This window comes from Aquarana catesbeiana, linkage group LG04, assembly GCF_042186555.1.
Source record: "Aquarana catesbeiana isolate 2022-GZ linkage group LG04, ASM4218655v1, whole genome shotgun sequence".
NCBI classification, from domain to species: Eukaryota; Metazoa; Chordata; class Amphibia; order Anura; family Ranidae; genus Aquarana; species Aquarana catesbeiana.
The window spans coordinates 563,185,258-563,202,422 of NC_133327.1; the positions used below are offsets into that span (position 1 = coordinate 563,185,258).

The 17,165-nt window shown below is 41.7% G+C and overlaps 1 protein-coding gene across 1 annotated transcript in view; it reads left to right on the forward strand.

The window, feature by feature from the left end:
• Nucleotides 1–2,133: 2,133 nt before the first annotated feature.
• Nucleotides 2,134–17,165, forward strand: part of TFB2M (transcription factor B2, mitochondrial) — a 47,726-nt gene continuing 32,694 nt past the window's right edge. The window contains exons 1-2 of the mRNA XM_073628020.1: nt 2,134–2,298; nt 12,077–12,468. Coding sequence (XP_073484121.1) covers nt 12,120–12,468 — 349 coding nt within the window. The 5' untranslated portion in view covers nt 2,134–2,298; nt 12,077–12,119. The remainder of the gene's footprint in view (nt 2,299–12,076; nt 12,469–17,165) is intronic.

Here is a 17,165-nt window from a genome sequence, read left to right on the forward strand (position 1 = left end):
AAGACTGGGGGTGGGGGGTGCAGGGAAAGGAAGGAAAGAATGAAGGGAGAGAGAGGAGAAAGACCACAGAGGGGGGGAATGCAGGGAATGGAAGGAAGGGAGAGGAGAAAGACCACAGAGGGGGAATGCAGGGAATAGAAGGAAGGGAGGGAGAGGAGAAAGACCACAGAGGGAAGAATGCAGGGAATAGAAAGAATGGAGAGGAGAAAGACCGCAGAGGGGAGAATGCAGGGAGTAAAAGGAAGGAAGTGAGAGGAGAAAGACCACAGAGGGGAGAATGCGGAGAATAGAAGGAAGGGGAGAAGAATGGGGGGGGAGGAGACATGGGATGGCTTGTATTGGGGAATGTTTACAGGGTACCAAAACAGGGAACTCGCCATGCTCCCCTACCAGAAATTACTGTCCTAAATAGATTTGTACACATTATGCATTCACTGAGCATTGGATTGTGTTGCACCAATCTAAGCTGATATGATTACATTACATGCTACGTTTAGGCTGCACTATCACATATAATATGTAAAAGAAAAAGTATGCCTGTCTTCTGTCAAATTAGGCAACCCGTCAAAACTTGTAACGTAAGTGACGTTCCGTCACGGCCATCTTGGTACACCCCGCACTCAGCCGCAGTAAGCCTACAATCTGAAGTCGCCAAGCGGACTTTTTACACCCACCGAAGTCTGGCATTTCACACTTATTTTTACCACTAAACTGAGCTTATTTTGTGAAATACAATATTTAGACTGTTTTGATGTTGAATTTTAAAAGCAGCCGGTGTTCTGTCACATTAGCAAACTTGTGAGATCAGCAAGGCTTGCTGCTGCTTTTAACTGCTTGCCGACCGCCGGCCGTCAATTGACGGCCAGGCGGCGCAGCTCTCGTTGCGGGCGGACGTCATATGACGTCCTCGCTTTCCTAGGCCACCAGGGGGCGCGCCGCCGCCGGCGATCGCGCGCACCTGCAGTGTCACTAGGCACCCGGTGCGCGTGCCCGGCGGCCGCGATGTCCGCCGGGCACCCGCGATTACCGGTAACACAGCAGGACCGTGGATCTGTGTGTGTAAACACACAGATCCACGGTCCTGTCAGAGGAGAGGAGACCGATGATGTGTTCCCAGTACAGCGGAACACCGATCGGTCTCCTCCCCTAGTGAGTCCCCGCCCCCTACAGTTAGAATCACTCCCTAGCAACACAGTTAACCCCTCGATCACCACCTAGTGTTAACCCCTTCACTGCCTGTCACATTTATACAGTAATCAATGCATTTTTATAGCACGGATCGCTGTATAAATGTGAATGGTCCCAAATATGTGTCAAAAGTGTCCAATGTGTCCGCCGCAATATCGCAGTCACGATAAAAATCGCAGATCCCCACCATTACCAGTAAAAAAATAAAAAAAAATTAAAATGTTATAAAACTATCCCCTATTTTGTAGACGCTATAACTTTTGTGCAAACCAATCTATATACGCTTATTGCGATTTTTTTTTTACCAAAAATATGTACAAGAATTCATATCGGCCTAAACTGAGAAAAAATTTGTTTTAAAGAAAAAAAAATTGGATATTTATTATCGCAAAAGGTAAAAATTATTGTTTTTTTTTAAAACTTGTCACTCTTCTTTTGTTTATAGCGCAAAAAATAAAAACCGCAGAGGTGATCAAATACCACTAAAAGAAAGCTCTATTTGTGGGGAAAAAATGATAACAATTTCATTTGGGTACAGTGTTGTATGACCGCGCAATTGTCATTCAAAATGCGACAGCGCTGAAAGCTGAAAAATGGCTTGGGCAGGAAGGGGGCGAAAATGCCCAGTATTGAGGTGGTTAAAATTCAACATCAAAACAGTGTTACGGACTTCTAAATACTGTATTTGACTATATAAGCTCAGTTTAATGGTAAAAATAAGTGTGAAATACAAGATTTCGATGGGTGTAAAAAGATGTCCGCTTGGTGTACCAGGATGGCCGTGGCGAAACGTCACTTCCGTTAAGAAATCTGACGGGTCGCCTAATCTGACGGAACACTGGGCAGCTCTACCGCCCACAAAGCCACCGCCAAGCGCCTCTCAACCAGTGACAGCTGCAATTCCCAATTAGCTAATTCTAGGGGGCGCTGTGATGAGTTCACAGTGGAACCTGTAGCAGTTTATCTTCTTCCTCCCAGCTCGCCCCGGAAGTGGAAGGTCCGGCTGTCTTCTGCTCCCTCGTAGAGATCATGCTGGTGCAGTCGCAGATGGAGGGACAAGGTCACCCACGTGAGGGAATGTCGTAGGACTGACATGTCAATAGAAGCCAGGTATGGGGGAATCCGTGTCTGCTGGAATAGGACAGTGTATTGCAGTGCATGTATCTGCTCGCTAGAATTCGTCCTTTTTTTTTTCTCTTGTTGCAGATTGTATTCAGCAATGCACAACGACGAATCCCATTTGTTTTTGTTATATTAGATAGATAGAAATAAAATGTGTAAACTCTTGTTGTCCTGGGTTCACCTCGCACACAGGGTCATCTAGGAGCAGTGCCACCTTTCTGGTGCTGCAAGGCTCCATTCATATCTGCAAATCACGATTGAGGTGTCATTAATTGATAACATAACAATATATTCGAAAAAAAAAATATGCACAAACCAGAACTCAGCTAAACGCTCCATGAGTTCCTTTGTGTGTATCACGCGTCGGGTCATCCACTGAAATCAGTCGCTGTCCCTATAGGTGATATAGGGAAAAAAAGCAAGGAGAGGGGTGCAGCATCCAACCCCAGTCAAAGTCAATGGCTGATCTCCCGTACAGAGTGGTTCCCACATTTCGGGATCTGCGATCAGCGACTAAAGGTCGGAACGCAGGTCTTCTATGTTGTGGCCCGTCATCCCTGAGTGCACAGGGCTCTAAATGCTGGTACCACTCAGTACAACGTTCTGACAGCTCTGTGTGTAAAGGACATTAAAGAGTAACTTTTGTTGAGAGAGAAAAAATATTCCCCTTTCAAGTGATCTAGGTACATTACAAGGATTTTCGGTTACAGAAGTTTTATTTGAAAGTTTGAACAAACATTTTCAATGCAGTATTTTTTTTTTTTTTTCGTTTACAGAAGACTTTACAAGGATTTTAAAGTGGTTGTAAACCTCTGAAAAAAAACCCTGCAAGGCAAAGGCATAATGACCTAGCGTGAATCGCATACTAGCTCATTATGAAATACTTACTATAGGTAAAAGTTTGCAGAGGAAGTTTGCTTCCACTTTAAGACCCCTTTCACACTGAGGTGTTTTTCAGGCGCTAAAGGGCTAATAGCGCATGTGCCTGAAAAATGCCTCCCCTGCAGCCCCAGTGTGAGAGCCCGAGTGCTTTCACACTGGAACAGTGCGCTTGCAGGACATTAGAAAAAGTCTTGCAAGCAGCATCTTTTGGAGCGGTGTATACATCGCTCCTCCACTGTCCCTGCTAAGTGAAATCAATGGGTGCCGAAGCACCTGCAAAGCGTTTCGGCAGCAGCGCTTTTTGGGCGCATTTAACCCTTTGTTCGGCATGCTTTAAGGGAACAGGATACATTTTTTTTTTTAAGGGTTACAACCACTTTAACAAACTTTGTTAGATTTATTTTTATTTTTGCTCTGAAGAAAAAGCTATTTGCCCGCTGAGTGAATCTGAATGGGAGTGACTTTTTCATTATTAATGAGCTGATGCACTTGGAGTATTCTATTGAGGAGCATTGCAGGGTCTGCACTCCTTTTGAAATAATTAACCCTTAGCGATTATCTCACCAGAAATGAAATTTTTGTTGTAGACGATCCCTAAAATCTGACTTGTATCATAGTGCAGACTTCTAGAAAAAATGTTAGCCAATCATACAAGCAGGAAATTCCATTTATGGGTAGAGGTCGACCGATATGGGTTTTTCTCTGGCCGATGCCGATGCCGATATTTAGAAATCGCGGTGGCCGATGGCCGATATGTGATGCCGATTTTTTTGGGCCGATATATTTGGCCGATTTTTTTTTTTCCTTTCTTTTTTCCCTTCATCTCATAAAATCTAACAGTTAGACCCCTTTCACAATGGGGCGTTTTTCAGGCGCTTTTGGGCTAAAAATAGCGCCTGTAAAGTGCCTGTAAAACGGCTCCCCTGCAGTCTCAGTGTGATATCCTGAGTGCTTTCACACTGAGGCGATGCGCTGGCAGGATGTAAAAAAAAGTCCTGCAAACGGCATCTTTGGAGCGGTGTATACCGCTGCTCCACCACTCCTGCCCATTGAAATGAATGCGCACCGCTGCCGAAGCGCCTGCAAAGCGTTTTGGCAGCGGCGCTTCAGGGGCGCATTTAACCCCTTCCTCGGCCGCTAGCTGGGTTATAAGCGCCCCGCTAGCAGCCGAATAGCGCCTCTAAAATGACGGTAAAGCGCCGCTAAAACTAGCAGCGTTTTACCATCAACGCATGCCCGCTCTAGTGTGAAAGCAGCCTTAAGTAATACAGAAATTTTTTTTCATTTAAACATTAAACAAAACAAACCTTCAATCAGTTCACTTGTATGTATAATTTAGAAAAAAAAAAAAACAAAAAAAAAAAAACAAAAAAAACAAAAAAATATCTTAAATAATAAATACACAAAAACAGGTAATCAAAACTTTTGGACGAAAAAAAGGTTTTTTTTTTTAATTCATTACTGTATTTTTTTTTTTTAAATTGCGTTTGAAAGACCGCTGCGCAAATACCGTGTGACATAAAATATTGCAACAATCACCATTTTATTCCCTAGGGTCTCTGCTAAAAAAATATATATAATGTTTGGGGGTTCTAAGTGATTTTCTAGCAGAAAATACAGGATTTTTACTTGTAAGCAACAAGTGTCAGAAAAGATTTAGTCTTTTAAATGGTTAAACTGAGAACTTCTACACGCGGAGTTCAGTCTATTGATAAAAGAACCTGAAAGATACAAATGTATCTTCTTATCAGACTTGGCAGGCTGCCCAGAGGAGGAGAGAATCCTCTCCACAGATAATTTAAGGAAACTTGCATTAACTTCTAGTACAGAAGTCATTTGCAAGTCACGGCTGAAGTTATAATCGGCCTTTTTTATCAGCACAATCGGCCGATGCCGATTAAGTAAAAAACGCCAAATATCGGCCGATATATCGGCCGACCTCTATTTATGGGTTTGTTCTGTACATCAGCGGACTACAAAACACATCCAGGTTGCTGTATTGCTTTAAATTTTACAGAAAAGTATAGTGCTGCATGATCGAACAGGAAAGGTCCTTTTTTAATATCATTTTATTACAATATGGCTTGTGTAGTATGCACTATATTACTTTTTTTTTTTTTGCTATTTTTCCCACCACGAAAGTGGAGTTACCCTTTAAGATGAATATGTGCTTTGCTCATGCAGGCTGTGCTGGAACAAGGTCCTATGTCACCCAGGGCAAAGATGCCAAAAAGCTACTAATTAAAAGAGAAGTTAAGGATTTTTTTTTTTTAATTAAATAATCATACTTACCTAGGTGGATACAGTATCTGTCTGGACAGCTGTAAGACTGAGAACTGAGCAATCAAACACCACTGACCGCTTGACTCTCATAACTCTGTGAGCAGAGAGCTGGTGACTGTCGGTCACTGCTGTGTGCTCTGCCCCCTCCCCCTCTTGCGCTCACTGGATCGCTGAGAGGCTGAGCCAGGTGCCAGTCCAGTGTTCTGGGAAAATCCTGACTATATAGTCGTGATCTTTCCCCAGCCTGGACCGGCTCTGTGACGTCAGCCGACTTCAGCCTGCTGTCTGCTGAAAATGGGTCACAATAGTACAGAACGAACTACACTCCTGTGATCCACAGGATAAGTACAGCCAAACGAGCTTTGGTTGTACTACTTCAACGAGTAATAGTTAAAACTGTAGCTTTCTTTCATAGGTTAAAAGTTGGCCATAGTAACAGAATACACTTTAATTTTCTAACATGAGCGTTGTAATAAGAATACAAATAGTTCTATTTGACAATCCAATACAGTAAGCCCCCTACTTACGAAAGAGTTCTGTTCCGGGAGCTCGTTCTTAAGTCCAACGAAGATCAGAGCTTGCAGACAATGGCTGCGAGCGTTGATCAGAGTGTTCTGGCAGGGGGGAGTCCCTCTTCTAAGAACACAATAACACGGGGGGAGATCGCTGCATCAACATTGCTTGTGTTGGTATGGCAATCTGTCAGTGACAGCTGGGTTGAACAAAAAAACTAAGTGTGTGTACCCAGCTTTTACATGATTGAACATGCGAACACATACGTTTGCAAGTTGAGTGTTCGTATGTAAAGGATTTGCTGTATAAGCTTACTTGAAACCTCTCCATGTCATGTCACTCCTCTCCTAAATGCTGCCTGTCTGCTGGTCATCTCTTTTCACAACTTCCTAGATTCCCTGCATATTTTGCAGCTTCTCCTCTGCTGTTACTTTCAATTTCTAAGGACTACATATCCCATGGTACCCGGCTGTCTGCAAGTAGTGATTTCTTTGAAAAACAACTATACCCATATCTGTTTATAGATGATGCATTAAAAATCTCAAAGGATAACTCCACTTTTGTAAAAAAAAAAAAAAAGCAAGTTAACCACTTCCCGACCGCCGCACGACTATGTACGTCCTAAGTTTGAACGGGGATATCGTTGTTATGGCAGCAGCTAGCTGCCATAACCCCAGTATCCCCGTTTTCGTGCGGCGGCCGGCTTTCAGATAAAAGTGGTCCCTGCGGCGGATTCGCCGCGAGATCACTTTTATCGGTGGCGGGAGAGGGGCCCCCCCTCCCGCCGCGATCCGGTGCCCTCCGCCGCGATCCGGAGCCGTCGGTAGCGGCGTAGGCGATCGCGTCCTTCTGCGTGGTGTGTCTGGAGACGAGTGAGGCCAAGATGGCGCTCACTCGTCTCCATGACACTGCTGGGCGGAAGCGACATCAAAACGTCACTTCCGTCCACGCCTCTTAAAGGCATATTTTTTCAAATGTCATTTTTCTAAATGACTTTTTTTTTTATTGCATTTTAGTGTAAATATGAGATCTGAGGTCTTTTTGACCCCAGATCTCATATTTAAGAGGTCCTGCCATGCTTTTTTCTATTACAAGGGATGTTTACATTCCTTGTAATAGGAATAAAAGTGACACAATTTTTTTTTTTTTATTAAACAGTGTAAAAATAAATAAAATATTTTAAAATAAATAATAAAAATTAAAAAATTTTTTTTTAAAACCCCCCTGTCCCGGCGAGCTCGCGCGCAGAAGCGAACGCATACGCGAGTAGCGCCCGCATATGAAAACGGTGGTCAAACCACACATGTGAGGTATCACAGCAACCGGTAGAGCGAGAGCAATAATTCTAGCCCTAGACCTCCTCTGTAGCGCAAAATATGCAACCTGTAGAATTTTTTAAACGTCGCCTATGGAGATTTTTGAGGGTAAAAGTTTGACGCCATTCCACGAGCGGGCGCAATTTTCAAGCATGACATGTTGGGTATCAATTTACTTGGCGTAACATTATATTTCACAATATAAAAAAAAATTGGGATAACTTTACTGTTGTTTTATTTTTTTATTCAAAAAAGTGAATTTTTTCCAAAAAAAGTGCGCTTATAAGACCGCTGCGCAAATACGGTGCAAAAAAAAGTATTGCAATGATCGCCATTGTATTCTCTAGGGTGTTAGAAGAAAAACCATATATAATGTTTGGGGGTTCTAAGTAATTTTCTAGCAGAAAAACCTGTTTTAAACATGTAAACACCTAAAATCCAAAACGAGGCTAGTCCTTAAGTGGTTAAAAAAAATATAGCATATACAGTTGTTACACAAGCCATATTGTAATTTCTTGTTATTAAAAAATGCCTTTCCTTTTCATTCTACAGTGTAATTTTCTGTAAAATTCAATGTAATTTGGCAACCTGGTGGCTTTATTTCCCCAGAAACGTAATTTCCTGCTTGTCTGATTGGTTCATTGATTTTCCAAGAAGTCTACACTAAGATTAATAAATAAGATACATTAGAAATGATATTTTTGGTGAGATACTCCCTAAGTTAATTACCTCTAAGGCTCGATTCACACCTATGCATGTTGCTTTTGAGCGTTTTTGGAGGTTTTTTTTTCATGCTTGGCACGTTTTTGAGCCGCGCTTTTGCCGCGTTTTTGCCGCGATTTGCGTTTTGCGTTTTTTTTTTTTTTCATTTTTTTTTTACAGTCTTAAAAAAAAATTACAAAAAAAAATAAATAAAAAAAACGGCAAAAACGCACCAAAAACGCATCAAAAACGGTGCACTTGCGTTTTTGATGCTTGTCCATTGAAAACCATTACATGCAAAACGCTGCTTTTTGCATGAAAAAAAGTCCCCGACCCTTTCCAAAAACGCAGAGATACAAAAAAGCATTGATGTGAACATGTTCCATAGGAACCCATGTTAAAAAATTCCCGTGCATTTCTGCAAAATGCAAAATGCATCAAAAAACGCGCTAGTGTGAATGGGGCCTAAAGGGATGCAGATACTGCAACTTACTCCATTAGACACTGCAGGTGCATCAGCTGATTAGATTGAACACAGACACTTCTATTCAGGAACCAGACCTCCTCAAGGACATAGAACATACAGCTTTTTTCTTAAATCTAAGCTCCACCCAAAAGGGGATGCCCTGCTTGTTTGCCTCCTCTGCTGCCACATTTGGCACCTTTTGGGGGGGGGAGCGGGTACCTGTTTTTGAAAGATATCCGTCCCCACTTCCAGATGACCTCGCCAAGGTTAGGTCCCCTGGAAGTTTGGCCCCCTTCTTCCTTCCCCCGCTGCTGGGCCATTCACAAAGCGCAGCGCAGTAGGGAATTAGCTTTTGAAGCCGCAAGACTTCCCTGACAGTTTCCCTTACAAGGAATGGTGGCGGCAACAACCGTGAGCTGACTGGAAAATCGGCTGGGGTGCCGACATCGCGGAATCCCTGGACAGGTAAGTGACCTAATATTATAAGTCAGCAGCTACAAGATTTGTAGTTGCCGTCTTTAAATTTTTTTTTCTGAAGGTGCCTGGAGCTCCTCTTTAACCTCTTCCCATCCGCGCTATAGCCGAATGACGGCTATAGCGCGAACCTACATTGCCGGTAGGCCGTCAATAGACGTCCTCCCCTTTGCACGCTCCCTGCGCCCCCCTGCGATCACCGAGTCAATGAGATTTGGGTGTTCATAGATTGGAGTAAGGGGCTGATCCCGGCCCCTTACCACGTGATCAGCTGTCAGCCAATGACAGCTTATCATGTGATGTAAACAGAAGCTTTGTAATCTTTTTATTTATTTTTTTTTCTCCCCATGCCCCCAGAGCCCCCCTTTTTTTTAACCTGAGCTCGATTGTTCCAGCGGCGATAACGAGCCCAGCAGCTCCAGCCGCTGTCTCAGGTCCTCATTGGACAGATTGATAGCAGCAGAAGCCATTGGCTCCCGCTGCTGTCAATCAAATCCAGTGACACGGGAATCAGGGGCGGGGCCGAGTCCTGCTGTCTATGTCAATGAATGCAGCAGCAGGACGAGAGAGCGTGCCTGCATAAAAAGCAGCTCTCCATAGGGGCATTCGATGAAGAGGAGGAGCTAGGAGTCCTGCAGGGGGACCCCAGAAGAGGAGGATCGGGGCCGCTCTGTCCAAAACCCTTGCACAGAGCAGGTAAGTATAACATGTTTGTTATTTAAAAAAAAACAAACAAACCTTTACAATCACTTTAAAGTATTTGTAGACTTTGCAGTGATTTTCTCTCACTTCCTGTTTTAGCTATGGGACAGGAAGTGAAGAGAAATCTCCCCTATGGGCCACAGGTAGCAAAGAAACTGACAGGTGTTCTAAACCTCCCTTACTGTATCCAAAATGAAAAAAAGTTTTGCCTTTAGCTCTACTTTAATCAGCTCTTTCTAAGTTGCTGCATTCTGATGGTTTTTATGGTCAAAGTTTGAGAAAGATGAAGAGGGTGATTGATGCCCAGTACAAAAAGAAAGCAAATATGCTGCTGTGTGCCATACCACCTTAGCAATGATTAAGCTTAAAAGGGAAGCAGCTATTTAATCCTGCAGGTTATTACAATAGCAGCTTTTACAAAAGTACAGTTGATGATGGTTATGTTTCAGAGGCATACCCCTCCTTGATGTTAAGGAGGTCTTTATTTCTCTTTCTTTAATTTTTTTTTATTCAAAACGAAGGATACAAGAGTAACCATAATAAAAAGGTATCAAGAAATTGATTCCAAAAAAAGAAAGATGTCTGGTTGTTAAAGGCATATGCATGAGAATAAAACCCGAGGTGCAACTGTTACCAACAAGGTGGTCAAGAGCCCATTATAACTACTGCGGGATGAGTATACTTTAGGTACTGGGATCAAGATATATATTGCTCAGAAGCACATTGAATGTAGAAAGGCTTACACAAGCAACTAAACCATAAAGAGCAAGAGATGTAATGGTTACAGATAAATATAAAGCCAAAGTTTCGATATCCTTCACATGGGGCCTCTGATACCCCAACCAGCAGTAATGAATACACTGCGAGGGCAAGAGAGTCAAGAGAATACAGGGCCTTTCCCTGTAATGACACAGCAGCAGCAGGCCTATGCATGAAGATCTTCTCAGGATCGTCAAAACCCCCTGAGGAGAAACCCACAGGGGTTTTGAGGATTGACACCCTTAACAGCACAAATCAAGAGGAGAAGAGTAATAGGAAAAGAAAGGAAGGGGAAGAAAAGAAGAACAAAGAGACTACAATCACCGACAGGAGTCACCTGCGCCTCCCTGGGTATTGGAGGCATTAAAGTATCATGGAGATATTCATATGCTTGGCCCAAGGCTCCCACACAGCCTCAGATTTCTGTACCGAGTCTAGCTTACCATCCACTCTTGTAACATTATCAAACACATTTTACTTTTTTCGCTACAGTTATGCCGTGTACACGAGCGGAATGTCCGAGAGAAAAATATTCCGATTGTGTGTATGTCCCATCAGACTTTTTACGTCGAAAAATTCTGACAGACCTAGAAAGAGAACATGTTCTAAATTTTTCCGACTGAACCAATTCAATCGGGAAAACCGATCGTCTGTATGCTGTTCCGACGTACCAAAAACGACGCATGCTCTGAAGCAAGTACGAGACGGAAGCTATTGGCTACTGGCTATTGAACTTCCGTTTTCTAGTCCAGTTGTACGTCACCGCGTTCTGGGCGGTCAGACTTTGGTGTGACCGTGTGTATGCAAGACAGCTTGAGTGGAATTCTGTCGGAAAAACCTTCAGAGTTTATTCCGACGGGAAAACCGGTCGTGTGTATAGGGCATTAGAGATACTATGAGTTGTTTCCAAGAATGGGCTGGCCCCCAGTAGGATGAAGAATATTCATCTCTGTGTGTTCTTTGGCACTCTGTCTACTGAGTAGTTGAGTAATTCTGGAAGGAGACCTGGGAATTGGGAAACCTGTGATCTTACGAATCTGCTGAAAAATCCTATTTCAGAACCCTCTTATTCTCGGACATTCCCATCAGGTATGTAACATTGAGCTTAATATACCACAACCTCTGACACAGAGGGGAGAGGAGGAAAGGTATAGTTTAGCCATTCTGGACAGGACTAAGTACCATCTTGACATAACCTTGAGGCTTGCTTCTATCAAGGTGATGATGTGCATCCCCTGAAAAGAGCGAAAGAAGGCCCTGTGCCATTCCACCAGTTTCCAGACTTCCAAGAGGTCTTTTTCTCATTCTAGCATGTATAAAGGTTTGGTGGAATCTCTTGCTAGTGACTTCTAGATCACAGAAATGCCTCCCCTCTGCTCCATGGCTTGCTGATATGCTGTGATGCTAGGAGGGTCAGGTTTGTTCACCCAAAGGGTGTGTAGGAAGTGAGAAATTTGATAAAATGAGGACTTTATTTCTTTGACACATTACCACCATCGCCTATATTTTGTTAGACTGCCACTCTAATAAATGGGACTCGTCCCACTAAACTGTGGGATTAAATTTGATGTGTTTTCTTTTAACACAGAAAGCACTCCATTGCTTATTGTCTCATGTTATTTGAAAATAATTGCATTTTTTTTATTTTTTATTTTTTTATTCTTTACAGACAAGTCTAATTCTACTTGTAAGATCTCATCAAATCTGGCATAATGTCTTCAGTCGCAGGAATCCGTCTGGGTTCATGCTTTCTGCGTTATGGGCCACAGCCGGGGGTGCCCTTTGTGTTCTTTTGCAGAAAAAGTCACAGCATTGCAGATCCAAGGTCTACAAATTCTGGGAAACTTTCATCTTCGTGTGGACTGTCGACTGTTGCTGTTCAGAAACGGACTAAACCCTTCACGGTAGACTTGTCTGAATTGAGCAAAGAAATGGATATAGTCAAATCGTTCAGACGCACTAAAAGGTTTATAACAGACTCTGGACTAGTGAAAAACATTTTGTACGGCCTTGATCCTTGGGATCATAGAACCACACCAATTATAATGGAGTGCAGCCCAGGTAACCTCTATAATTCTTGTACATATTAACATGATCTTGAAAAACATTAGTAAATATGCTTAAAATGATTTATTTAAAGAGATTTTGTAAATCATTCATTTGTTTTAAAGAAGATGCAAATCTGCTTCAGAGTATGGTGAACAATGGGCATTTACTAAGTGTGCCAGGATTAAAAACCTAATTTAGAAGTGGGGACTCAACCGGTTATATCCTAGCCTTGTATTGACTGTCAAGTTTTTGTTTTTTATAATTGCGCAGAAGTCTTTTATGCATAGACAGTGCATCATTAGAGGAACCGCACAGAGATCTCCAGGTACAAGTGCTTATTTTATCCAGATAGGCTGGGTTCACACCTATGTGTTTTGCAGTGTGAACCCAGCACAATGTTTAGTACCACAGTCCATTTACCATTAGTTCCTATGACTGACATTCACATCTATGGATTTTCCACTGGTGTGTTTTTTTTTTTTTTTTTTTGGAAAGGTGCAGGTACTTTTTTACATGCAGCACATGTGCGAGGCGCGCAGTGTGCTGTGAATAGCCGGGCAATCTTCTGGGACCTGTGGCATGTCCCAGAAGATTGCAGGGGGGGACAGATTATCTTCCTTCCGGTGCTGTGGCACGGGGGGGGGGGGGAGAGACCCCCCCCAAAAAAATGACATTCCAAATGTGGCATGTCAGGGGGTCACCAACACTTAAAGCGGAAGTTCCATTTTTGGGTGGAACTCCGCTTTAATGACCAGGATATTTTTTGCGATATGGCACTGCGTCGCTTTAACTGACAATTGACAAAAAAAAAAATATTGTTTAACTTTGGGCTATAATAAATATCCCCCCAAAAAATGTAAAAAAACAAATTTCTTCATCAGTTTTTAAACAGATCTATATTCTTCTACATATTTTTGGTAAAAAAAATTTGCAATAAGCGTATATTGGTTTGCGCAAAAGTTATAGAAAATTATTATTTATTTATTTTTTACTAGTAATGACGTTTATCAGCGAGATGTGTTTATACAGCAGTCAGTGCTATAAAAATTAGGGATGCACCGAATAAGTTTTTTGGGCCGAAACCGATGCATCTTCCTTGATCCCGCAAAACCGATACCAAAATAGTTTTTTTTTTTTTTTTTTTTTTTTTTATCTATTACCCAAAAAAATTATTGGATATACAAAATTGTGTTACATTCGTATTCATTATATTATTTATATTCAACTTAATCGTTAATTTTATGAAGAAAAGAATACTACAATCCAGTAATGTAAAAAGGTCTTTAATAAAAAGTAACCCACATAAAATTGGACAGTGGACACAGAAGATAACAATAAAATAAGACTACAGTTAGTGCACATTGCACCACCATACCAAATAAAACAGGCATAAAAAAAATAATATATAATAATAATTATTTAATATTAATATAATAATAATATAAAAATGCCAAAGACTGACTTTTTTATATTTTATTAATTTCCAACTTACATCAGAACTATTAATTCAGTTCTCTCTCCCTAAGGTTTCAGTGGCTGGATGTGCGATAAGTGTATGTATGTAGCTGCGGGTTACATACATAGTCATACAGTAGACTGCACTGTGTTCTGCCCCCTGGTATGGGTGGAGACATCCTGGAACACAGCCTAGTATACAGCAGCGGTGCTCAGCCAATCACAGCAAGCAATGTAGACTAGTCTGTGTTTATGGAAGTCTCCGTCCATACCCAGAACATAGTGCGGTATAGTGTATATAGTACTGTATGTAGAGTAGACAGCCACAGATACAGAACATACAGTTTTGCACATGCAGTGGGCTGACAGCTTAGGGAGAGAGCCGAGAGACAATGATATAGTTTGGCCCAACAACAGAACTTCAACAAACTATGTATAAGTAAGTACTTTAAAGAACAACTCTCTCAACTAACCATAACAGAAATATGTCAGAAGGCCGTTTTTCTGTTTCACATTTTCTGTAAATATATAACATAGTACAGTGCTATCTGCTATGCTATAATAACATTTTTATTTTATTATTTTCATTCAACTTAAATGAGAACTAGTAGTTGTTTTTTTTTTTTTTTTTGTTTTTCCCCAAGTTCTCTCCCAAAGGTGTCAGCGGCTGGATGTGCGATATAAAAGTGTATGTATGTAGCTGCGGGTTAGCTGCATACTAGTTATACAATAGACCGCACTTTGTTCCGGCCCCGGGTATGGGCGGAGACATCCTGGAAGTGGAGCACAGACTAGTCTACAGCAGTGGTGCTCAGTCAATCACAGCAAGCAATGTAGACTAGTCTGTGTTTATGGAAGTCACTGCCCATACCCGGAACACAGTGTGGTATAGTACTGTAGTATGTAGACAGCTTCAGATACAGAACATACAGTTTTGCATTTGCACATGCAGCGGGCTGACGGCTTAGGGAGAGACATAGTTTAACTTTAGCCCAACAGCAACAAACTATGGTACAGTAGTTCAAAAGCTGGAGTTCTCTCTTAAATTGAAGTGCAAAAGACTGTAGAAGAACTACAATGATAAACAACCAACAAATGGCACCACTAGACAATTGGAACATGCTAGGTAGTCAATCATACTATGTTGTATGTTCCAATTTTCCAATAGCACAGTCCAATACCAATTCATTTACTATGTTCAACGTGGTAAATGAATTGGTCTATGCTACGGATTTTTAAATCTATTTCAGTAAAAGTGGCAAATTTCGCTTTAAGAACAAAAGCTGTTCAGCTTTCTCACAGGAGAGACGGTTTCTCTTCTCATCAAGAATATGAGATGCTAGACTGAATAGTCTCTCACTCTCTGTACTGGTGCTTGGGGCAGAGAAATATCTGCATGCAATCTGTGCAAGCAAAGGAAAATGTTCTTTGTTGATGTGCCAGTACTCAAGTGGATTGTCGCTTCTGGCAATAGGCTGTTCAGCTAAATAAATGTCCAGCTGTTGGGTAGCTGCACTTGTTGTGGCACCGCTATGGATTGGGGTGCATTCGTGTAAAATTTCTTCAAACATATCAGATATGGAGGGAGTGTGTTCCTCTTCACTTGTATGCAACCGTTTCTCACTTTCCTCTGTGTGACACCTCGAAACTCCTTCACTAGATGCTTCCACCACCATTTTAGCTGTAATGGCATGAGCTTTGGGACTGTCACGTGCATATTTTTTAACCTTTTCAAAGACTGTGGCCACAGATGGTGTTAAGCCTGAGGCACTTTTTGAAAGTGGCTCAGTTTTCTTGTATTTAGAATGCTGAACTGGATGACGTGTTTTCAGGTGGTGTATCAAACCTGTTGAAAAATTCTTTGGCACTGTACCCCCTCTTGAAATTTCTGTTGAGCAAAGGACGAAATCAATTTAAAAGCTAAACCCCAGGAGGCAGCTTTAAAAAATAAAATAAAAACTAACCAATCCTTTTTTTTTTTTTTTTTTTTTTTTTTTTTTTTTTTTTGGTGCTGCTCTTGGCATGCAAGGTAGTTATGTCTGCACTGCAGTACATCCGACTTGTACCAAAAAAATATAATTGAACTGAATAAATTTGATTTGAAATGGAATGGATTGCAATTGCATGCTATTTTATTTTTTTTTAGCTATTCTATAGTATACTTCATGCGCCTTGTTGTAATTGAATAAAATTTGTCACTTTGTCTCACCGTAGTATTATAAGTTATACGAAAATGACATGACAGCAAGCGCATGAATTTTTTAAACATGACGGTACTCAATAAATATAATAATTAATATATTATGTATGAAATATAATCTATATTTATTGCATGCTGTCATGTTTAAAAAATTCATACGCTTGCTGTCATGTCAGTACTGTATAACTTTTACTATGCTGTCAAAGTGACACATTCAATAACAGCAAGCGCATGAATTTTATACTGTATACTACAGAATAGCTAAAAAAAAATAGTTTGCAATTTGCAATCCATTACATTCAAATTCAAATCATATTTAATCACTGTCAGTTCAATTATATAATTTTTTTTGCTACAAGTCAGATCAGATGTACTGCAGTGCAGAGACACAGTCATTTTAAATAGTCAGACTCAGTACTAGTACTATACTAAAATAATCAAGAAATAAAATGACTAGTTTCTGTTTCTGTCAGTTTAAGAAGGCAAAAGCAGCAATGCTCACCGGCGAATAGTAATGGTAGCCATCCAGGAGTGACAGTGCCCACTCTTGTACTTGAGTATGCTATGTGCAGCCCTCTGTGAAGCCGTCTCTCGCTTCACAGTACTGTCTCTCATTTCGCAGTACTGTCTCTTGCTTCCCAGCAGCGTCTCTCAGGTCCCAGCAGCGTCTCACAAGCACGAGGAGCATCCGCGGGGAAGGTGCCAGCGTCTCAGCAGGGAACGTGCTTACGAGTGCGGCGTTGTGGTGTCATAACCGCGAGGAACGTGCACGCCGCCCACACAACGAGTGATGTCACCCGCTGGTTCTGCCGCCTCTACTGCGCATGCGCGATTTTCGGCGCCAGTATCGGCAAGAATTCTCTTTCGGCTTTTTGCTGAAAGGGCCATTTTCGGACGATATGTTTCAGTGGCCGAAATTTAGGAGCATCCCTAATAAAAATACACTGATTACTGTGTAAATGTCACTGGCAGGGAAGGGGTTAACACTAGAGGGCGATCAAGGGGTTAAATGTGTTCTCACATGAGTGTTTCTAACTGTGGGGTGATGGGACTC